General features: G+C 36.1%; 1 protein-coding gene across 5 annotated transcripts in view; it reads right to left on the bottom strand.

Moving 5' to 3' along the window:
- The window catches only part of DZIP3 (DAZ interacting zinc finger protein 3), a 130,901-nt gene that overhangs the window by 44,748 nt on the left and 60,558 nt on the right, over window positions 1-25,595 (bottom strand). For all 5 annotated transcript variants that reach the window (XM_049628142.1, XM_049628143.1, XM_049628141.1 and 2 more), the window contains 9 exons: window positions 24,977-25,002; window positions 22,573-22,738; window positions 21,085-21,180; window positions 20,791-20,918; window positions 8,928-8,996; window positions 5,142-5,238; window positions 3,526-3,629; window positions 1,894-1,981; window positions 358-459 (listed from right to left, as the gene is read on the bottom strand). In XM_049628142.1, the coding sequence (XP_049484099.1) occupies window positions 358-459; window positions 1,894-1,981; window positions 3,526-3,629; window positions 5,142-5,238; window positions 8,928-8,996; window positions 20,791-20,918; window positions 21,085-21,180; window positions 22,573-22,738; window positions 24,977-25,002 (876 nt within the window). The remainder of the gene's footprint in view (window positions 1-357; window positions 460-1,893; window positions 1,982-3,525; window positions 3,630-5,141; window positions 5,239-8,927; window positions 8,997-20,790; window positions 20,919-21,084; window positions 21,181-22,572; window positions 22,739-24,976; window positions 25,003-25,595) is intronic.

Below are 25,595 nucleotides of genomic sequence, written 5' to 3'. Positions count from 1 at the left end.
GCTAGGGTACTATACTGAGATGGTTTAGTCATCTAGGGGTAACCTGAGAGCATTGGGAATTCTGCCCATCCATCAGTTTTTTCTTACCTTACAGGTGAGATTGACAGGATGAATGAGAATACATTACCTCTTTAGCTACCAAATACATCACTAAAATCCAGTGATACACCTATGTATTGGCGTGGCTAAGCCAGTCAACTAGTTATATCATCTGGAAATAATATAGCAGGAATAGACATAATTACAAACAATATGCACAGTATGTGCCTATTCTAGTTTGAACACACATTAAACATATAGCCCTTAGCACTTCATCAAGATGAAGATGGCAATTTTTCAAAATGTCCCATTTCTTACCAGTATGTCAGGATTAGGTGGTGGTGGAGGAAGCTGGATTGGAGGTAGGGTACTCAAGGCAAACCCTTGCTTCACCTTGTTAATTTGTTCATTGTACTGTGTCTAGTAGAACAAGAGAAACAATATTTTAGTGCAAAATAAACCTCAAAGAAATAGCATATGGGAATACTCGATGCAGTTTTGAATAATAAAACACACAACAGTGATTCTCAACCAATTATGTCAGAAATAACATAAAAACGATTTTTGACATAAAGTAATTCTATAACACACTATCCCCAAATGTACTGGCAAGATACAAAGACACATAATTCACAGATCCTATGATAATTCTTCAGTATTTCCATAATTTTCAGCCCCAAAATGGGAATCACTGATATAAAGTGAATAGTGTCTAAAGATTTAAGAAGCTGTAAGTAATATCGGGCTGATAAATATGGGAAAACAGTATTTGTAACGAAGAGTTGAGCTACTTGGCAAATGTTCACTTTAAAAACTGGAGGGGAAATTTTATGGAATACTCATTAAATATCCACATTTTGTTTATCTCAGAGTTATACCTCTAGTTTTCTCTAGTATTATATATACCTTTGTTTTATCGTCATGGATTTTGCCAAAACTAAGACTCCAATCTCTGAAGCTTAACTACATACTCTCAAAAGTTTTTGGCATTGTTACTTCACAGTATTATTTTGTAAACAACCCACAGAGACCAGAAAAGAAATAAAACATTAGAAACTTCACACAGAAGACCTGTGCATGAAAGAAGACAAAGATGTAGCTGCTCTTGTGAGGCCAGTGAGTAAACCCAACAGAAATGCTAAGCATCACTGAAGACCTCATAACAAGAGTCTTGGAAAGAAACAGTCAAGACGGCCACCGGAAAAGCTGGACAAATAGGTAATGCTCTGAGGCAGTTGTCACAATTAAATGTCATTGTTTTGCTAGCAGTGTTGTGAAATCACAAAACACTGAACATTATATATTTACCTGAAGATATAAATACAAAAATATCCTAAGGCCAAATGAAGAAATTATTAAATATTCAGTAGGTTACCTCTTTAGATTACGTTAAGCATAGTCCTAATTCTATTAAATAATGAATAAATATTTCGCATTATGGAATAAGAACATAAAATCTAAGACTGAAAACCAAGACAGGTCTGCTTGATTGTCCTTTTAATTATATAAACATAGAATTACTCAGACCAAGTTATGACAATTATTTTTGATTAGAGCAGAATCAGCTTTGGAATTCTAGGAAAATTAGGTGTGAAGCACAATTTTTGAGTTCCTTTATTGTACGAAGGACTTGAAAGACCTGAAAAACCCACATGTATTAGCCTACGATTCTGTCTACAATCAACTACATGGAAATATCGATCTCAAACCTTAAAAAGGCATAAATTGTAATAACTGAAAAAAAACATGTTCTTCCTTAAATTTCTCCAGTAATTGTTGTTAATGTTACATGTTTTCTTTATGTATATACCTCCTACAACATTCAATTTACTCTAAAGATACTTCAGCACTTACCCTGAGGAATGCAATCTTATTTCTAACGTCTGTTACAATGGCATTCCAACTCTCTACTGCAGCCTTTAATTGAAGTGATTCCAGGTTACTGATGTAGGAAAGGAGACACAAGAGAAAATTCTTTCTTTTTATATACCACATAGGTCTCTAAAAATTTCCATTATATTCTTTAGCATGTATGTAAATAATATAAAACAGCAACAAAATTACCTCCGACACCAACAATTACCTCACATGGGCACAAAGTTGTATGGAAGGGTTTGGTTATTAAAAATAAAACAAAGACGGGGAATATATTTTCTTTTTCAAGAGCAAATACAACTTCTGCTTCCACAACACCAAGTGTTTTTCTATCGTGGCAATATTTTTTAGGACATATGAAATCTTTACACAGGAATCCCTCTGTTGAAGTAAGGAAGCAGAGAAGGCCAAACAGGGAAATGCCCTAGCCATCAAAAGCAAGAGCATCCTTCCAGATGCTGAGTCCTCTTGGAAGCAGGTTTTAGACTATCTTCACAGTAGCCCTGACATCCCAGGGCCATATGTGGCCTATCAGCTCTTGTGCAAATTCCTAAAAGATACCCTTATGGGAGGGCAAATCAGAAAGAACTACCTCTTCTGCGAGGATGAATTAGACTGCTGCCTCGATGCAGTGCATAAACTACACAAACACAGCAGCTCTGCCAAACATGCCCATCAGATGACTTAAGTAGGAACAGCTTTGAGGTGTGGAAGGTCTGCCATCTCTAGAAGAGATTTCATGAGGCCTTTCAAAAGGCTCTATTAAAATATCCCCACCCCAGTGTCACCCAGCACACCAGTTTTAAAAGAGCAGAATAAGTTATCACTGAGATCATCTTATACAAAGAGGCTTGATAATATTTTAGTTTATAGAGTGCCCCTTCTCCCTCTAGCAAGCAAAGATAGACTGATCACTTACAACAGTGCTTCCCGGACCCGAATGCACATCAGTATATCCTGGGAATCTTGCTAAACATCAGAGATTCTGATTCTTTAGAATTGGAGAATAATGATGATCATTAAAATGATCATCATTAAAAAAATAATGATGCCTTGGTCCCAGAAATTCTAATTTAGTTAATTCTTTAAGCATGAAGGTATACTCCATAAAATTATAAATTTAAGGACAGTCTCATGCAACCTGCCCCAAATTTAAAAAATCACTTATTATCACACAGCAAGAAATTGGCTTTAACTTAGGATTTCAGGTGTTAATACTGATCTTTCCCTCAATGTATTCCAAAAGTATATAAAATCAAGCATTAGAAGAGAAATCTATTAGAAAAAAGGTTTTCCACTTAGAATCCACCCCGTTTTGTAAATATCTAGTCTGGATGCATGTTTCTGAGATTTTTCATCTACTTCACTTCAGGGGAAGGGAAAAATTTGTCCGCAGCTATTACTGTGCTCAGATTTCTCAGTGCTTCGGGAAAAGCAACCAAGCAAAAGTATCAAAGTGACTAAATGAATTTTGAGGTTTAAAAAAAATAAGGGTTTGTTTACTCCAAAGACTCTGGTGTCTTACATGTAAAACACAGATTATGTTTGACCTCAAAGCCTCTTGTTAGTATCTCTGAGATAAAGAAGCATTAAGGAAGAGTAAAATGTTACCTTGCCGCCATGTGAGTCACCCTGGCAAGCTGACTGAGGCATTCCTTTTCAGTCTGCTCTAGGTGGAGCAGACCAAAATCTCTACGACACTGTAAGAAGTACACCTACAGATTTTTGAGAGAAAGACAAAGAAGTTGAAGGTGTCCTTGTAAATGAACACGTTGTTTTCTAAATCATTTCTAGTAAAGGTGAAGCTATTTTTCAATCTCTTCCAGCACCTGAGCCTCTTGACCATCCATAATACATTAGAAAAACTCTAATTCTGCAACTCTAACTTTTTTAGTCAATGGTTACTGAGTTGGTAACCATTCCAGAACATTAGTTTTTCAAGCTTGAACATACCCTGGTATCATCTGAGAAACTTTAAAAAAAAATGGTGCCTTGGTCCCAGAAATTCTAATTTAATTGATACCAGGTAGAGCCTGAGTGCTAGGATTTTTTAAAGTTCTCAGGTAACTCTACTATGCAGCAAAGTTTAAGAAAACTCAAAAGAATCCTGCTATTTGTTTTGTTTTGTTAATTGAGGAAGGGATCAGAAAATAATAAGACCACACAGGAGGAGCATGCAGTCCAAATGGACTTTGGGAGGTCAATGGGTCCAATGTCTCCCCCACAGCAGGAATTCCTTCGGCACCATTATTGTTGCATGGTTACTTGGCCTCTGTTTTTTCTCAGTAATCACTCAATATTCACTGAAAGTAGATTATATTCTTGGACAGCATTAAGGGTTTATAAAATTAATCATGCAAGCAGAAAGAAACTTTCTGAGTAAAAGTAGTGAGAAACAAAATATACAAACTTGAGCTCTTAAAGTAATCTGAGGGTTTGGTTTTTCAGTTATAGCTAGCATTTTACTCTCCAGATTATTTTTGGTTCAGGTATCATTCCTTGATTGTTGACCTCCAGATTCCCAATTATTCTGCTAAAGAATAGAGCTCACCCATGACAGAGGTAGGAAGATATATAATCCTTTTAATGTTAGTGAACTCTCTAAAAATTTTTAGAGCGTTTGATATAAAACATTTTATATCAAGTTTGAATATCTATAAATAAAAATTACATCCATACAGATAATCAATCACATATCTTTTAGAAGAGACCCTAGTTGTGGTGTTCTAAGTTAACTTAGAACAAACTGTGAGTGACATTCTGGGGGTCTAGAAGGTAAGTTGGTTTTGAAATTGGGAGTGTATGATGTATATGTGTTTTGGGAAGATCTACATAGGAACTAACAAAGAAAGGAGATATTATCTCCAGCAGCAGTAAAATGTTATTCTTATAAACTTGGCTTAGTGACCTGGCTTCATGAGAATTTTCCCAAAATGTGTGTATTTCCTACATATACTGAAGCAGACCAATCTCCTGAAGTCATCTGGGGGAGGAAAACAACATAAAGTCATCAACAATGAAGTAATCATGTATAAAATTGCAATGAGTCAAAGAGCACAAAAGTTGGAGTTATGTTTTCTGGCTGGTCCTAAGATGACTTATTTGTTTATTCAGAAATAAGGTTTTTTTTTCAATTCTTTAGTATACTAGTATACAAGGAAAACTTCCCTCCCCAACCCCATCTCTCTCTCTCTCCTTATTTATGTATTTATGTATTTATGTATTACCTCAGCTGTTAAAGCTCTGCTAGTTTCTGCATTCAGTTTGTTTAAGTATGTTTTAATTGTGCTTTCCAGATTATGCTTCTCCATTTCCCACTGAGATCTGAAATATATGACCATTAAAGAATTAACAACACTGCAGCAAGGATAGACTTTTCTACCTTATTCAGGAGGGAGAAAGATACAAAACTATTCAATGAGTAAGAAATAATTTCTTGTCAACTTTTACAGCATATAAAAGTAAGAGAAGAGGGGCGCCTCGGTGGCTCAGTGGTTAAGCGTTTGACTTCAGCTCAGGTCATGATCTCAAGGTTCGTGAGTTCGAGCCCTTCGGCTCAGGTCATGATCTCAAGGGTCGTGAGTTCAAGCCCTGCGTCGGGCTCTGCGCTGACCACTCAGAGCCTGGAGCCTGCCTCGGATTCTGTGTCTTCCTCTCTCTCTGCCCCTCCCCTGCACATGCTCTGTGTCTCTCATAATAAGTAAATGTTAAAAATTTTTTTTTTTTTAAAGCAAGAGAAGACATTTACTTAACCCTTACTGTTATCCTTTACTATTAAGAGTGCAGAAGTTTTAAAGTTGTCAATATAGGGGCTATGATTTAAAACTTGGTTCTGAGAGGCACCTGAGTGGCTCAGTTGGTTAAGCATCCGACTTTGGCTCCGGTAATGATCTTGCGGTTAGTGGGTTTGAGCCCCGTTCATGCTATGTGCTGACAGTTCAAAGCCTGGAGCCTGTTTCGGATTCTGTGTCTCCCTCTCTCTCTGCTATTCCTCTGCTCACACTTTCTCTCTCTCTCTCTCTTAAAAATAAATAAACATTAAAAACTTTTTTTTAATGATAAAAAAAATAAAACTTGGCTCTGAAATAAAGTTGTCCGACGATGAATCTGATTTCTGAAACTTAATAAATGTGAAACCTTGGGCAAGTTACTTAACTTCTCTATACCTCAGTTTCTTTGCATGTGAAAATGGAGAATACTGTAGTAATTACCTCAAAGACCTGTTGTGAAAATTCATTCAGATAACATACATAAAAATATTTTGTGTTTAATACACATTAAGTACTAAATAAATGTAAGCTATTATTATTTATAAATTTCACATAAAGTTTCTATAACCTTTCTGTATCCCCAAATAGCAACTACAAAAGGTTTTTATTATCCCTGCCATCACTGCATTAAAATATTGTACTGGTTGCCTCAGTGCTCACATTCAACACCTTAGAATGAAAACAAATCCTACAGCTTGAGAGGGAGAGAGGGAGATGATGAGGACATTATTTATGAAGGACATTATGGAGAAAGACTACCTATAAGGTTTGACTTTTTCCCATCCCATTTCAGATTCCTACACCTGAGCCCCAAATTCTAAAATTTTTGTTTAATGTTTATTTCTTTCTGAGACAGAGACAGAGTATGAGTGGGGGAGGGGCACAGAGAGAGGGAGACACAGAATCAGAAGCAGGCTCTAGGCTCTGAGCTGTCAGCACAGATACCGACACGGGGCTCAAACTCACAAACCATGAGATATGACCTGAGCCGAAGTCAGTCGCTCAACCGACTGAGCCACCCAGGCGCCCCACCTGAGCCCCAAACTCTAGAGCACACAAACTAAATTATGACTTTAAAGGAAACAAATGGAATTTGTAATAGGGATGTTTCCAAAGGCTATCCTCATTGTTTAATTATTAGAAACACTTGGATACTTGCATACTTAACAAACATTAATGAGAAGCTTGATAAAACAATACACTGTATTGTTAATACCACTAAGGCCACAGTGTTTTCAGGGAAAAAAAATATTCAAGGACATATATTAATTCAACCAAAGTGAATTATTATGCCATTGAATATTGTACAAAATTGCCTACAAAAAAAAGAGAAAAAATTAAAAACTTTTGTGTTTTAAAGCACATTATCAAGAACGTAAAAAGACAACTCACAGGATGGGAGAAAATATTTGCAAATCATGTATCTGATTAAGGACCTATATCCAGAACATGTGTAGAACTCTGAAAACTCAACAAAAGACAACCCAATTTAATGCATAGGGGCACTTGTACCCCAATGTTTATAGCAGCACTTTCAACAATAGCCAAATTATGGAAAGAGCCTAAATGTCCATCAAATGATGAATGGATAAAGAAATTGGGGTTTATATACACAATGGAATACTACGTGGCAATGAGAAAGAATGAAATATGGCCTTTTGTAGCAACGTGGATGGAACTGGAGAGTGTGATGCTAAGTGAAATAAGCCATACAGAGAAAGACAGATACCATATGTTTTCACTCTTATGTGGATTCTGAGAAACTTAACAGAAACCCATGGGGGAGGGGAAGGGAAAAAAAAAAAAATAGGTTAGAGTGGGAGAGAGCCAAAGCATAAGAGACTCTTAAAAACTGAGAACTGAGGGTTGATGGGGGGTGGGAGGGTGGGGAGGTGATGGGCATTGAAGAGGGCATCTTTTGGGAAGAGCACTGGGTGTTGTATGGAAGCCAATTTGACAATTTCATATATTAAAAAATAATAAATAAATAAATAAATAAATAAATAAAATTTAAAAAATGGCCTAAGGATTTGAATAGACATTTCTCCAAGTAGATACACAAATAGCCAACAGGCACATGAGAAATATTCAACATATTTAATCATTAAGAAAATGCAAATAAAAAACCACCATGATCAACTACTTCACATCCACTACAATGAGTAAAATGAAGACAGATAATCTAACAAGTATCTGTGAGGATGTGGAGAAAGCAGAACCCACATGCATTGCTGGTGGGATTGTAAAATGTGCAGTTACTTGGAAAATAGTTTGGTAGTTCCTCAAAAATTTAACCAGAGTTTACTACATGTCTCGGCAATTCCACTCTTAGGTATACACCCAAGGGAACTGAAAACCTTATGTTCATACAAAAATTCACTTACAGATGTTCATAACAGTATTATTCATAATAGTGAAAAAAAGGAAACAAATGTTCATCTGCTGATGAAAAGGTCAACAAATTTTAGTATATCCCTACAATAGAATATTATTTACCCATAAAAAGGAATGAGTACTGATAACATGCTACAATATGGATGAACCTGGAGAACATTAAGTTAAAGAAGTTAATCATAAGAGGGTATTTATTATACAATTATATTTATATGAAATGTCCAGAATAAGGCAAATCCAGAGCAACAAATGATACAAATGACTGCCAGAAGCTGGGGGAGGGGAAGAGGAGTGATTTCTAATGTATCCAGAATTTCTTTAGGGGGATAAGAATGTTCTGAAATCATACAAAGGTGATGGTTGTATACCTCTGTGAACATCCTAAAAGTCAATGAATTGTATAACTTAACACAGTGAATTTTATGCTATGTTTACTGAATCTAAGTTCCCAAAAAGTTACCTATAGGCAAAAATATGTCAATGAGAATAAAACTCAGCCAGTTTCATAAAACAGTCACACCTAGCACTATTAAGCGATAAGAACACATAAGCTCTAGTCCCTGGCAAGCTTATTGCGGCACTACAACTTTGCTCATCTAATCTCCCTCAGCAGTTTTCTAGGGCCAGAACTAAGGCAAATATATGTCCCAATTTGCCTAGGGCACTTCCAATTTATAACTGTTGTCCCAGTGTAATTATTAATAATGCTAATGCTCAATTTTATGCTCTAAAGTGCCCCAGTTTGGATAATAAATTATACGGCTACCCTGGCCAGAACATGCTGAGTGGAATACCTAAGAGTTTCAGAGATGCACATACACTAAACCAAATCAACAACCAAGTTTGTACCTTTTCATGGAAAGTTGCTCCTTAAGATTCTTAATTTCATTATCTTTAGCGTGGCTCTGACGCTGTAATCTAAGAAAAAATGTAAGTCATAAATATTAGAAATTGTCATTAATACAGTCAGAACAGCTCTACTTGTAACTGAGGAGGGACTAAATATGACCATTTTGAACCACAAATATTAAGCCTGAAAATAGACTCCTACAACTAGACCTTCTGCAATTTATCTTCCGATGTCTGATTTACTGACTTCCCAAAGAAAGTACTAAGGTCGAACCCCATCAATTAGAATAGCACTAAAGAGAATTGTACCCCCACTTCAAAGACTCAGAAAAATGTCTTTAGCTCTTTGTACCTTAGTTTACCCACTAGAAAACACCAATGGTATGTTTTAATTTTCTAGGCCCGTGATAGAACTGGTAACTTTAACTTGATTACAAAGTTATTATGTCAAGTCATACAAATTCATACAAACTATTAAAGGGTTAAAGTCTGAAAGAAACCTGGTATTAAATATAAAAATAAAGAGGCTGTGTGCAAATAAGAATTTTAATTAAAATAGTAAATTATAACAGGGGAGTCACCGACATCACCTAATCATGGGAAGACTGGGTAAAAATAAATCAGAAAACATCATTTGCAGTTAGCTTAAATATTAATACGCAAGAAGCTACTAGGAGAAGTGAAAAGTAATACTTTTTAGTTGATGTATGTTCACAAACCATCTCTGATACTCCTTCATTGTGTTGCTGTATTTCTCCTCACAACTAAGTTTTTACACTAACCCATTAATTTGCTACAATATGAAGACATTTACAGCAAAAGTCCATTTCTCATTAAGTCTCTGATATGTTGAGACACTTGAGATACACAGGAATTCTGGTTAATATAAATTATTGGAATGATAGCCTTAAAACAATGACTTTTTTATTATTTTTAAATATATATTTTAATGTTTACTTATTTTTGAGAGAGAAAGAGACAGCACGAGCCAGGGAGGAGTAGAGGGAGAGAGTAACACAGAATCCGAAGCAGGCTCCAGGCTCTGAGCTCTCAGTACAGAGCCCCACACAGGGCTAGAACTCATAGACCATGAGATCATGACCTGAGCTGAAGTCAGATGCTTAACCGCCTGAGCCACCCAGGTGCCCTAAAACAATGACTTTAAATGTTGGTTGCATTGCTTACTATTAAATTTCAGAGATTACCCACTCACCTTTACTCCAAGCTTGTTAGAAGCTATAGAGACTTATAATCAATGTTCTATTGAACTAAAAATGCAATGAAAAGAAATCAGGTCTGTTTCTATACAAAAAAGATCATGTTCTCAAGTAAAGAATGAGAAAGACAAGCTTTGTTACTCAAGCAAGGTATGCAGGAGTATGTAGAGAGTTGAAAAAGAGGTAATAAGATTTTTTAAATTGACATCCTCCTTTCCTTTGTACGCCTCCATTTTGTCAATATTTTACCTAACTATAGTTTAGAGGGCAATAAAGAGTTGACAGAGCTTGGTGGGGAATTCAGAAGACCTGGATTCTCAAATAATAGAGGATAAGGTAGGCATAGTTTCTATCATCCAGCTTGGATAGGAAACAGCTATCTATGTTCAAGCAGTCATAACTTCTTAGTCCTATTTTCTCATGAATAACATTAGAGCAGGATTAGATGTTCTTTTCTGACAGATCTCAAGTTACTCTGGCTGGCTATCATGTTTCTTATATGGGTTTTACTGACAGCGTTACTTAACATTTATTAAGTGCTTATTGTAATTTGTGCAAAATATGTTGCTATTATATAAATCTTTCTGCTAATTCTGCAATTATCATCAACAAACATTTACCAAACATTTAGTGTAGGACTGACATTGAATTAGGCCAAATAAAAAAGATTTCTTTGCTTTCTAATAAGTATCATGTTCTAAAGTAAAAGAAATCAACATTTTATAATTTAAAAATACTTATACATTTATCATATACTTTTGGGACATGTTCAAGTGAATAAAGCAAAGGCTTAAAAGCTATATGAGAACACACACTGTGCTTGCTCATGTTTCCGCTCAGCCTACATGCCCTGTGTTTTCTCCCATCTCATTCTATGTAGTCGAGGTTCAATACTATCTTCAATGAAATTCTTCCTTATCACAACAATCAAAAGTACTCTTTTTACCCTACAAAATCCCTACTAAATATAGCTCCACTTGACAGTTATTTACATGTACAGCTGGCCCTTGAACAACATAGGAGTTAGGGATGCTGATAGCTATCCCTGACAAACGCAGTTGAAAATCTGTGTATATAACTTCTGACTCCCCAACAACTTTACTAATAGCTTACTGCTGACCAGCCTTACTGATAACGTTAGTCAATTAATACATATATTGTATGTTATATGTATTATATACTGTACTCTTACAATAAAAAGAAAATGTTACTAAGATCATAAAGACAAAATACATTTATAGTACTGTACTATATTTATTTAAAAATTTTGCATATAAGCAGACCCACATAGTTCAAATCCATGTTCAAGTGTCAACTGTACTTTTTTTTTTTTAAATTAAGCCTTTTGAGATAATCATAGATTAATATACAGGTGCAAGAAATAATAGAGAGAGATCCCATGTACCCTTTACTCATGTTCTTCAAATGTTAATGTCTTGAAGAACTATAGTATAATAACCAGTATTCTGAATAGTGATACAGTCAAGACACTGAACAGTTTTATCACAAACCTCATTTTGCTCCCATTCCCATTTTCTCCTTATAGCCTTGGATCACTAATGTTTTCCATTTTCATCATTGTGTCATTTCAAAAATTTTGAGGGGTACCTGGGTAGCTCAGTCAGTTAAGCATCTGACTTCAACTCAGGTCATGATCTCATGCCTTGTGAGTCCTGGCCCCACGTCAGGCTCTGTGCTGACAGCTCAAAGCCTAGAGCCTACTTCGGATTCTGCGTCTCCTCTCTCTCTGCCCTTCCCTCACGTGTGCTTGCTAGCTCTCTCTCAAAAAAGTAAACATTTAGGGGCGCCTGGGTGGCTCAGTTTGTTAAGCGTCTGACTTTGGCTCAGGTCATGATCTCACGGTTTGTGGGTTCGAGCCCTGCGTCGGGCTCTGTGCTGACATCTCCAAGCCTGGAAACTGCTTCTGATTCTGTGTCTCCCTCTCTCTCTGCCCCTCCCCTGGTCATGCTTTGTCTCTCAAAAATAAATAAATGTTAAAAAAAAAATTTTTTTTGGTAAATAAAAAAATATTTAAAAAATCTTTAATTTGGAAATTTTGTCATTTCAAGAATGATATAGGAATGGAATCAAATAGTACATAAGCTTTGGGGATTTGCTTTTTCACTCAGCATAATTCTGTCTGCAGAGTCTGTAGTGTTACCATGGTTTCATTCCTGATGGTGGTGATATGTGTCTTCTTTTCTTTGTCAGTTTTGGTAGAGGTCTATCAGTTTTATTGATATTTGCAGAGAAACAGATTTTTAATTCATGAATTTTCTTTATTGTTTTTCTGTTTGCAATTTCATTACTTCTAATATTTATTAATTTCATCTGCTTGTTTTGGGTTTTTTTTTCTTTCCTTTCTCCAGATTCTTGAGGAGGGAGCTTAGATTAGATTGAGACTTTTCCTTTTTTCTAATGTGTACAGTTGGTACTATAAATCTTCCCAGAATTGCTTTAGCTGTTTCCCACAAATTTTGATCTATTGTATTTGATGTTAATTCAGTTCAACATACTTTTATTTCCCTTAAGAACTCTTTTTTGACCCACGGATTAATTAGAAGTGTTTTGTGTAGCTTCCAGCAGGAGATTTTCCTGTTATCTTTATATTTTTAATATGAAATTTATTGTCAAATTGATTTCCATACAACACCCAGTGCTCATCCCAACAGGTGCCCTCCTCAATGCCCATCACCCATCCTCCCCTCCCTCCCATCCCCCATCAACCCTCAGTTTATTCTCAGGTTTTTTTTTATTTTTATTAAAAAAAAATTTTTTTTTAACGTTTATTTATTTTCAAGACAGAGACAGAGCATGAACGGGGGAGGGGCAGAGAGAGAGGGAGACACAGAATCTGAAACAGGCTCCAGGCTCTGAGCCATCAGCCCAGAGCCCGACGCGGGGCTCGAACTCACGGACCGCGAGATCGTGACCTGAGCTGAAGTCGGACGCCCAACCGAATGAGCCACCCAGGTGCCCCTATTCTCAGTTTTTAAGAGTCTCTTATGCTTTGGCTTTCTCCCTAACTTTTTTTTTCCCTTCCCTTCCCCCATGGTCTTCTGTTAAGTTTCTCAGGATCCACATAAGAGTGAAAACATATGGTATCGGTCTTTCTCTGTATGACTTATTTCACTTAGCATAACACTCTCCAGCAGTTCCATCCACGTTGCTACAAAAGGCCGTATTTCATTCTTTCTCATTGCCAAGTAGTATTCCATTGTGTATATAAACCACATCTTCTTTATCCGTTCATCAGTTAATGGACATTTACGTTCTTTCCATAATTTGGCTATTGTTGAAAGTGCTGCTATAAACATTGGGGTGTTTATAGTGCCCCTATGCATCAGCAATCAACAAAACTAAAAGGCAACCAACGGAGTGGGAAAAGATATTTCCAAATGACGTATCGGACAAAGGGCTAGTAACCAAAATCTATAAAGAACTCACCAAACTCCACACCCGGAAAACAAATAATCCAGTGAAGAAATGGGCAGAAAACATGAATAGATACTTCTGTAAAGAAGACATTCAGATGGCCAACAAGCACATGAAAAGATGCTCAACGTCACTCCTCATCAGGGAAATACAAATCAAAACCACACTGTGATACCACCTCACGCCAGTCAGAGTAGCTAAAATGAACAAATCAGGAGATTACAGATGCTGGAGAGGATGTGGAGAAACGGGAACCCTCTTGCACTGTTGGTGGGAATGCAAACTGGTGCAGCCCTTCTGGAAAACAGTGTGGAGGTTCCTCAAAAAATTAAAAATAGATCTACCCTATGAACCAGCAATATCACCGCTAGGAATTTACCCAAGGGATACAGGAGTGCTGATGCACAGGGGCATTTGTTATTAATTTCTAGTTTGACTCCATTTTGATCTGAGTGCATGATTTGCATGATTTCAACTCTCTCAAATTTCTTGAGGTTTTATGGGCCAGCATATGTTCTATTATGGTATATTTTCCTATGGCCACTTGCAAACATATGTATTCTGCTATTGTCTAGTGAAGTGTCCTATAAATATTGATTAGATCCTATTTGGTTGATTGGGTTGTAGAAATTCTTTATCTTTGCTGATTCTATCTAGTTCTATAAATTGCTTAGAGTAGGATGTTGAAATCAACAACTCTAATAGCAGGTTTTTCTATTTCTCCTTACAGTTCTATAAAATTTTGCTTCATGTATTTTGAGGCTCTGTTGTTTGGCACATACATCTTTAGGTTGTTATGTCTTCTTGGCAGATCGATCCTTTCATCATTATTTAATGTTCTTCTTTGTCTCCAGAACTTTCTTTGCTCTGAAGTCCATTTTGCTATTAATACAGCCATTCCTGCTTTCTTTTTTTATTGTTTACATTGTATATATTTTACCATCCTTTTATTCTCAATCTATTTCAGTTGCTGAAACTGAAGATTCTTGTAAACAATGTATTGTTGGATTAGTTTTTTATTTTAATTTTTTTTTTCAATATATGAAATTTATTGTCAAATTGGTTTCCATACAACACCCAGTGCTCATCCCAAAAGGTGCCCTCCTCAATACCCATCACCCACCCTCCCCTCCCTCCCACCCCCCATCAACCCTCAGTTTGTTCTCAGTTTTTAACAGTCTCTTATGCTTTGGCTCTCTCCCACTCTAACCTCTTTTTTTTTTTCCTTCCCCTCCCCCATGGGTTTCTGTTAAGTTTCTCAGGATCCACATAAGAGTGAAAACATATGGTATCTGTCTTTCTCTGTATGGCTTATTTCACTTAGCATCACACTCTCCAGTCCCATCCACGTTGCTACAAAGGGCCATATTTCGTTCTTTCTCATTGCCATGTGGTACTCCATTGTGTATATAAACCACAATTTCTTTATCCATTCATCAGTTGATAGACATTTAGGCTCTTTCCATAATTTGGCTATTGTTGAAAGTGCTGCTATAAACATTGGGGTACAAGTGCCCCTATGCATCAGCACTCCTGTATCCCTTGGGTAAATTCCTAGCAGTGCTATTGCTGGGTCATAGGGTAGATCTATTTTTAATTTTCTGAGGAACCTCCACACTGTTTTCCAGAGTGGCTGCACCAATTTGCATTCCCACCAACAGTGCAAGAGGGTTCCCATTTCTCCACATCCTCTCCAGCATCTATAGTCTCCTGATTTCTTCATTTTGGCCACTCTGACCAGTGTGAGGTGATATCTGAATGTGGTTTTGGTTTGTATTTCCCTGATAAGGAGCGATGTTGAGCATCTTTTCATGTGCCTGTTGGCCATCCAGATGTCTTCTTTACAGAAGTGTCTATTCATGTTTTCTGCCCATTTCTTCACTGGGTTATTTGTTTTTTGGGTGTGGAGTTTGGTGAGCTCTTTACAGATTTTGGTTACTAGCCCTTTGTCCGATATGTCATTTGCAAATATCTTTTCCCACTCCATTGGTTGCCTTTTAGTTTTGTTGGTTGTTTCCTTTGCTGTGCAGAAGCTTTTTATCTTCATAAGGTCCCAGTAATTCATTTTTGCTTTTAATTCCCTTGCCTTTGGGGATGTGTTGAGTAAGAGATTGCTACGGCTCAGGTCAGAGAGGTCTTTTCCTGCTTTCTCCTCTAGGGTTTTGATGGTTTCCTGTCTCACATTCAGGTCCTTTATCCATTTTGAGTTTATTTTTGTGAATGATGTGAGAAAGTGGTCTAGTTTCAACCTTCTGCATGCTGCTGTCCAGTTCTCCCAGCACCATTTGTTAAAGAGACTGTCTTTTTTCCATTGGATGTTCTTTCCTGCTTTGTCAAAGATTAGTTGGCCATACGTTTGTGGGTCTAGTTCTGGGGTTTCTATTCTATTCCATTGGTCTATGTGTCTGTTTTTGTGCCAACAGTTTTGTTTTTAAAATACACTCTGCCATAGTCTTTTAATTGATGTATTTAGATCATTTACATGTAAGGTAATCAGTGATGTTAGGGCTTAAGTCTGCCATTATTTTTTGTTTGTTTCCTGTTTCTTTTTTCTTACCTTCTTGTGGGTTAACTTTTTTTTTTTTTTTTTTAGGATTCCATCTTGACTTATTTATAGTGTATCTGAATACATATATCTCTGTAGCTTTCTTTAGTGGTTGCACCTGGTATTACAATATGTATATGGTAATCTACTGGTATTGATATTTTCTTTACTTTCATATAGGTCTCTTTATCCTCTACAGTTTTAAAATATAATTGCTGTACTTCCTCTACATAAACTTCACCTAAGATGGTATTATAATTTTTGATTCAAACATCAAATATGATTTAAAAAATTAATGAGAATAGGATGGACTCTTATTATTTACCCCTCCCTTTACTCACTTGGATGTTCTTCTTTCCTTTCGGAAGTTCTAAGTTTCTATTATCATTTCCTTTATGATTATACACCTTCCTTTAGCTATTCCTTAATCATAGGTTTAGTAGCAATGGATTCTTCTAGTTTTTCTTTGAGACTTGTCTTTATTTCCCTTCAATCCTAAAGGATATTTTTGCTGGATATAGGATTCAAGATAGTTGTTTTCTTTTAGTTTTTTTTTTTTCTTCCAGTACTTAAATAATGTGCCACTTCCTTCTGGCCTCCATGGTTTCAGATGAGAAATTTGATTCATTTGAATTAATGTTCCCATGTGTGTTTTCTCTGGTTGCTTTCAAGATTTTTGTCTTTAGTTTTTTTTGCAGTTTAGTTATGATGTGTCTTGGCATGGATTTCTTTCAGTTTATACTACTTTGGGTTCATTCAGCTTCTTGAATTTGTAAATTTAGGTATTTCACCTCATTTCTTTTAATGCTTCTCCCTTCCCCCGCCCCCACTCTCTTCTCTCCTTCTGAGATTCTGACAAGAACTTACTTTATTATTGTCCCACAAGTCACTGAGACTCTGTCCTCTTTTTTATCTTTTTCCTAGTTTATCTCCTCTATGCTGTTAGATTGGGTAATGTCTTTTGTATTTCCTCAAGTTTACCAGTTCAATCCTCTGTCATCTTTATTAGTGATTATATCCAGCAAGGTTTTTTTTTTTTTAACTTTTTTTTAGATCTTTATTTACTTTTGAGAGAGAGAAAGAGACAGAGCATGAACAGGGGAGGGGCAGAGAGAGAGGGAGACAGAGAATCTGAAGCAGGCTCCAGGTTCTAAGCTGTCAGCACAGAGCCCAACGCGGGGCTCGAACTCACAGACAGTGAGATCATGACCTGAGCCGAAGTCGGAAGCTTATCTACTGAGCCACCCAGGTGTCCCCAGCAAGGTTTTATTTGTTATTGTATTTTTTAGTTTTATAATTTCCATCCTTTATTATATATTTTTTGTAAGACTTTCTAGGTTCTCATCTGTTTAAAGAGATTTCAATTTTCTTGTTGAAGCATTGTTATGATGGTCACTTTAAAATCTTTGTCAGGTAATTCTCAAATCTGAATCGTCTTAATGTTATCATTTGTTGACTAGCTTTTCTTTTTCATGTTCTAATTGTCCTCATTCTTGGTATAATGAGGATTTTCTATTGTAGCCTAGATATTCTGGGTATTATGAGACTCTGGATTCTAGTTAATCTTTTTTTAGCAGGAAGACCCCCTGTTGCTGTGTACTGTGAGGGCTGAGTGGGTGTGTATGTTTAGCTTCTCATCTGGCCCTGCTTACAACATCCCACCAAAATTGTGGACACTGACACACTGCCTCGATGCAGATGGGTGGTGTGGAAGTTCAGTCCCCTCAATCCATGACATTTCCCATGAAAGTGAGGCACCAACTTACTCTGCTCTTTGCCTCAGCAGGGTATAAGATCAGCTTCCTGCTGGGCCCTACTGACACTAGGGAAGGAGAAAGCAGAGGGATGACTCATATCACTTTATTTTTTCAGGATGGAGAGCAGGGGCTCCCTGTTGGGCCCCTCTGGCACCACCTGGGGTGAGGGGAGAGAATAGAGTGCCAGCTAGCACCAAGGGTGGAAACTCAGCTCCCCATGAGGAGAGTAGAAGTGAAACCCATATTGAGTAGTCCCAAGTTAGATTACCTTAAGTTTCATTGATGCTGAGTAGAGGCAGAGGCTTAGATTGCTGCTAGATCACATTGACACTATCCTGGCAGAGGAACTGTAACACTACCTACTTCTGCACCGTGGGGAATGGAAGACCAGCTGCGATACTACCTCAGTAAAGAAATCTGGTTTGTCCTATCTGCTATCATACTACCTGGTTCCAAGGGATGGTATGGGACCATTGGTGCTTGACTAGAGTAAGTTGGATAGTGCCAAAAAAGTTTTCTGTTGTTGTATTTTCCTTTTCCTGATCCTTTGGCTAGAGCAAACAGGCTTTTCTTGGGCTTCCCCCCACCACCTCTGCCTATTGGCTTTTCGAGGTTAGTGATTTCTGCAAACTCTGTCTAGGATATATAGGAGGAAATAAGGAAAATTCATGTCATGTCATTCTTCAAGTACCAAAGCTTCTTGACAGTCTGCTTTCTTCTACCTTTTAGAGCTTCCTATGCTTGTTTGTTGTATTATGTCTTGGGTAGTTTAGTAGTAAAAAGGATGAATGGCAAGGAATAGAGCTACTTCTTAGTAGAACTAGAAGTCCCTCTGTTATAAGTAATTTTAAACCCTTCACATTAATCTCTACTCTCCATTAGCTAGCAATGTCTGACATGTGTTGGTATCTTCTACATGTGCCTTCCCGAATTCTTCTCACACAGTAGGCCCTTGATAAATGTTGAATATTCTACATGGAGGGCTCATTGTATGAAGATATATGCGTCCCCTAAAATGGTCAAGCATACAAGGGCACCTGGGTCAGCTATCAGAGTTGAGGAAGGATATCCTCAGATGGTAAAGGAGAGAGACAGCTCATGTGCATGGATGACATTACTTTTCTGATCTCTGATACTATATAACACATATCTGGATTGGTCATTGCCTTCTAAGCTAAAATACAAAGTTTTGAACCCTGAAGTGTGGGTTCTTAAGTGACTGTAGCCAGTTTAGATTTGTCCAAGCTACCTTAGGTCTTCACCTCCTTAAACTTGAAGGATCTAACTCCAGCAGGGATAAGTTACAAAGTGTTTGTAACTGATACTATGTTGCCAATGCTAGGCATCCAGTTCTTCCTAAAAATTCCTTCAAGGATGAATGACATAATATGTGGGAGAAAATTTAAGACTTAAATCTGCCAAATATTTCTGCAACTCCATAATTAGTATTGTAGACTCCTTACTCTAAGATATTCCCTAGAACTTGTCTATTCTCCCTACTAGCTCTAGCAACTAATGGATTTCAAATTAGACTTTGTGGACAACTGGTATCTGTTGCATTATTATTTATTAAAATAATGTGTTATAAATCATGTTATTATTCCAAATGATACTGGTTGGATATAGTGATTAGTATAAAAAGAGTAAAGCAAGGCCACTCATTTTCTCCTATTAAGTCAGAAGTTTTAAGTCTTAGATATTTAATACTTAAGATTGTTAAGGGATGGGAATGCAAGCTGGTGCAGCCACTCTGGAAAACAGTATGGAGGTTCCTCAAAAAACTAAAAATAGAACTACCCTACAACCCAGCAATTGCACTACTGGGTATTTATCCAAGGGATACAGGTGTGCTGTTTCGAAGGAACACATGCACCCCAATGTTTACAGCAACACTATCAACAATAGCCAAAGTATGGAAAGAGCCCAAATGTCCATTGATGGATGAATGGATAAAGAAGATGTGCTATATATATATATATATATATATATATATATATATACACACACACACACAATGGAGTATTACTCAGCAATCAAAAAGAATGAAATCTTGCCATTTTCAACTACATGGATGGAACTGGAGGGTATTATGCTAAGTGAAATCAGTCAGTCAGAGAAAGACAAATATCATATGACTTCACTCATATGAGGACTTTAAGAGACAAAACGGATGAACATAAGGGAAGGGGAAACAAAAAGAATGTAAAAACAGGGAGGGGACAAAGCATAAGAGACTCATAAATATGGCGAACAAACAGAGGGTTACTGTAGGGGGTGTGGGAGGGGGGATGGGCTAAATGGGTAAGGGACACTAAGGAATCTACTCCTGAAATCATTGTTGCACTATATGCTAACTAATTTGGATGTAAATTAAAAAAAAAATTAAAATTAAAAAAAAAGTACATACAAATAAAAAAGATTGTTAAGGGAAATGAGATTGTTGGGAAGGAGCAATCTTCAAAGAATTTGATTCATTTTCAATCTCTTGGTCTTGGAACACAAAATATCTGAGAGACCAATATAAAAAAGGATTCAAGTGATTTCACAGTGTCTTTGAGGAATGTATTCATCATATGCTATAAAGAAACAGCAAATCATTGGTCATATTTTTACAAATTAGAATCATGATCTGAAAGTTAATTATCTTTCTCATGTAATTCTATTATAATTACACTTGTTCAGCCAATACATGTAAAGCTTGATATACAGAGTGAGCCGTTGCTTATTTTTCAATCCAGCTGGCAAGACAAATATATAGTTGGTTTTTAAGCAAGTACAGACCTGTAGTCAGCTATTCTTAATGTGTAGTCACAATGCCACCTAGTGGCTACACAAGGATTATCTTTTAAAGATGGCATTCATTACGGAGCAAATCCAGAATTACCTGTGAACAACAGATTTGCACTTACTTGGAAACCTTATTGATTCCAAAAGCCACTTGTTGGTTAAGAGATGAAATGATTTTGTCTTTCTTCTTAATCTGCATTTGGTTTTCTTGCCACCGAAAAGTCACTGTTTTCAACTGTCTTTTGAAATCCTGATGAAAATGAAAATTATTATTTCATAGTTAATTCTGTTCAAATCACCAGATATTGAAAGAAAAAAGAAAATGTGTTCTTTAAAAAAAAAAAAAGAAACTACCATTGAACTGAACAACTGAACTACCTCTGACTTGCTTCAGATATAATGGCAAAAGTACTTACTTCACACTGATAATGCAATTTATAAAGCTGCCTTTGCCGAGCAAGCTTCTCCTTCTCAGTTTCTCCATATTCTGTGGTTACTTTGCTGGTTGAGCCCTAATGAGCAAATGGAATACACATGACTTATTTTCCTCTAAAAAGTGCTCTAAGACTTTAAAGGAGATTTAAAGTTGCCATCTAACTCCTACTCATGCTTATGTCTCAATACAAACATCACTTCTGTGATTAGTTCAGATAAACCCACCTCTCCCCAGTTACAGCATTCACTAAATAGTACCACGGGTATGTGTCTACTGCTGCTACTAGTGGATAACATTATCTGCATGCTTACCATATTTTTAAGGTTTTGTGTTTTTTTTTTGGTAACTTTTTGGTTACTTTTGGTAACTTTTATTGTTGTAAAGATCATCTGAGGTAGACACTTACTCCCATTTTAGAGATGATAAAACTGTGAAGTACCTCATCCAAGGTTACACAGAAAGTAGAGAAGCCTGAATTCCAACTCAGGCAGTCTTTATTCCCAAACACTTAATTATTACTCAGTACTACCTTAGTTTAATATTCAACTTATCCACCAGATTGTAAACACTACAATCACAGGAACCATGTCTTAGCATAGCTCTGACAAAAAGCATGTGCTAAATGTTTTTTTGAATATATGAGGGCATTAACATTTTCCAAAATGTGTGTGACATTTTTATTATATTTTGGAGTTCTCATAGCTACTGAATGAAAACCAAAGGCCTCATATTTAAACTTTAGTCTGACATCCAAAGCTAAGAATATGTCATTTCAAATAAAATATACTAATATTCTAATATTCTAATTGCAATGGGAAAAAGAAGATAATGACAATTATATGAATGTTGTACTATCAGTCAGAGAATCATTTTTACTAACTGTACCCTTAGACAATCAATATTCCTATGTACTATGGAACAGGTTATAAAATTACCTTAGTATAGAATTCTCATTTAAATCAAGTGACTAAAAAAAATCTATCTTTTGCTTTGTCGGATTTAGTGTTCTGCTGAGCACTTTAAATCATGTTCACGTGTACCTTCATATATAGGAAGGTCATTCCCAGCAGTGACCGCTACAAGGAAAGGAACCAGAGGGGGGAAAAAACCTGTTGTATGTTAATATTTTTGTAGACATTTCATGTCTATAACCAGTTTAATTTTTTAAAAATGCAAGTACCTTTTTTTAAACAAAACTATTTTTCTCCTAAATATTAATCCAAGTGTTTTTTTTGCAAGGAATGCATTTATAATTAACACTGCCCAATAGTTAAATCCAGGAAATGGTTTCAGAGCCAAAGTGAAAAACTTCAGCTCCTAAGGCTCTTTTTCCCTCTATCCCTCTGACCCTCCCTTCTTGTTTTTTATTGCCCCTCACAAGCACAGCATAAAACACTAGGCTACCAGTGGTTAACGATGGTTTCTAGAAGAAGGAAGGCAGGTCTGTACCCTCTCCAGTCAGGCTTACCTGCTCTATCATGTCCAGAATATGTAATTCATCCAGACTATAGAACTTGTCTTCTGTTGCAGAATCCTCTTGAATATCACTTGCATCATCTTTCATAAATTTACTGACTGGGTGTAGATGTGCTTGCTCTTTCTTCAATGGCTCTTCCTTTCCTACCATATTTGGGCTACAGTGATGACAATCAATGTAATATTTTATAATGGTGTATAGGGTTTCTCATCTAAGCCATTGTTTCCCTAATTAATATTATATTAGTCTCATGAGAAAGGAGGGTTCATGGCCAAAGCAAGTTTAGACCGTGCTTATACTGTGTATTTCTCTTGATGATTCATAATGAATTTATTTATCATATATAAGACAGCACTCAATCAAGGTACCTATTCGGTTCATCCTAGTGTTTTCAAGAATTATGAGACCATAGAGTTCATATTTCAAATTATAATTATTAACATCAGTTACTTTGGGAAAGAATACTTTGGGAAATACTGACAAGCATTTCTACATCTGCTATATTATTTTATAATCACAGCATTCTTGAAAAGTAGGTTGGTTTAATCAATTTCATTGCTTAGGTCCAGTGTACATTTAAATAGTGGGCTGCAAATATCAACATAAAGTAGATATAAAAATGGAGATTCTTTGGTAACAGGACTTAAAAAAAAAAAACTGTAGTGGTAACATGGATTTCAGTAACTAGAAACCACTAAAAAAAAAGAATGAAAATGCTTTAAGTGCAATGATAATTAACTCATTTTTATACCTATGTCTAAAATGTAAATGCATGCTACTATCCTTTCAACTTGGTGTAGTGAGTGGCTATAAATTTCCTTCCCAATCTCATTAAATGGTAACAAGAAATAGTACTTTTACTTATAACACAATATAAATGACGTGATTAGTGAATAGAAAATCGGTAACTCTAGGATACGTTATTACTTCTTTTAGGCCACGGAGACCTAGAAAACAACATGGCATCTCATGCTTGTAGAGTAACTTGTAAAACACTATAAAACACTCATTAGGTATCACTGAGGTATTCTAGAATGACTCAAACATTTTGGAAAGTTCAATGAAATCAAATGCTTGTGTAGACCACTGGTTCCCAAACCCAATTTTCCAAATTACCTGAAGAGCTTTTTAAAATTATATTTTTCCAGGTATCCTGACAACTGTAAATACATAGATGAATCTGTATTTTTGAAAAGCTATAGAAGATTATTCCTAAATGTTTAAAGTTTAATAATGACACTGTAATAATATAGGAAAATGTTCTTATCAGTAAGAGATGCAAACTGAAGCATGTAGAGGTAAAATTACATGATATTTGGGACTGAAAACACCAACAAAGAACAAAATGTTAAGGGAAAAAAGTGAAGCAAATGTGGAAAAACTGTGTAATTGTTGAACTGGGATGATTAGGTACATATATTAACATGATATATTATTTTTACTTTTGTGTATACGTGAAAATTCTCACACAAAAACAAAGCTCCCTGGGTGATCTGATGATCATTCAGTTTGTGTATACACTATAGGTAAAATAAGCAAAATGATGGGCAGCACTGTATGATTCTTTAGTAAGTTATTTTTATGGCTTCTAGACATGGTTTGAAAAAGTAGAACAAACAAAAAACTATCACTCTAGTGGCTCAACTCATTGACAGAGAAAGTGAAAATTCATCCTTGGATGATGAACTATTAGCAAGTAGATCACATCCATTATCAATGAGAAAATATCAACTACAAGTGATGACTTTCAAGTTAAAATATGTTCTTGCTACCATTTTAAAGATATTTTAATAATTTATGTCCTCACAGTGAGTTCTCCAAAGTTACCAACTTTCAGTTAAACTTTCTGTTGGGTATAATGAGCCTCTTCATTACTATCTCCCTTACTTCCATCCACTACTGCACTGTCATCAGTCACATAGTTGTATAACACAGTGATCTTTAGACATTAAAAGGTTTCCAGTAGGTACAAAATTCACGGTAAACAACTGGAATTAAAAACCACCACCACCTATGCATTAATTAAACAAACCAAAACAAAACAAACTTTTTGGTAAAAGAGGTCATTAGGACAAACACTTATCTGTTCTTTAAGGTTAATTCTTACTTAAATTTAGATTTGGCTAACCACCATCTAGACTATATTATAGAAGATTTTATGCTGGATCCAAATTAGTCTTTGACTCTTGAGTAGCCTTATAGAAAAATGGTGAGAGATTCTATTCTCCCAAAGTAAATGATAATTTAACTTTTTGTTACTTTTAAGTGACAAGTTATTAAGAAAAGTAACTGTACTTTCTTCTTTCAGAACATTTCCCAAGGCAAGGTTGTGTCATACTGGCAAAACACACTTTGAGAATACTAGGAAAAATTTAAAAATTAAATAAATACTTACACTTGTTCTTCTTTTGATTCCTTATTCTGAAAAACAGCATCAAGAATTAGTAATCTATATCAACTATGCCAGTACAGCACAGTGATGTGACTGCATTTAGGTGTTTCTCAACCTTTTTTGACCACAACCAAAATAAGAAATATATTTTACATCATGATGTAAATGCACTTTGATTCAGAGATCTTTATCCATGAGTATAAAACTGAAATTGAAGTCACACTAAATAATCTTTACCCAGATTATATATGTTATAGACTGCAAGTTTATGCTTCTTCCAAATTCATACACAGAAACCCTAACCCCCAATTAAGGGGGAAATTAATTAGGAAAGTAATTAGGTTTAGATGATGCTATGAAGTCCTCATGATAGAATCAGTGCCCTTTTAAGAAGAGACCAGAGAGCTAGATCTCTTGCTCTTCTGTGTGCTCTCTCTCTACTTGCTGTGATGACGCAGTAAGAAGTTAGCCATCTGCAAACTAAGAGGGCCCTCACCAGACACTGAATCTGTTGGCACCTTTATCTTTGACTTCCCAGACTTCAAACATGTGAAAAATGTTTCTTGCTTAAAGCACCCAGTCTATGGTAGTTTGTTATAGCAGCCCAAACTAAGACAATACA

This window comes from Panthera uncia, chromosome C2, assembly GCF_023721935.1.
Source record: "Panthera uncia isolate 11264 chromosome C2, Puncia_PCG_1.0, whole genome shotgun sequence".
NCBI lineage: Eukaryota > Metazoa > Chordata > Mammalia > Carnivora > Felidae > Panthera > Panthera uncia.
This window is presented reverse-complemented; position numbering and strand designations above follow the sequence as displayed.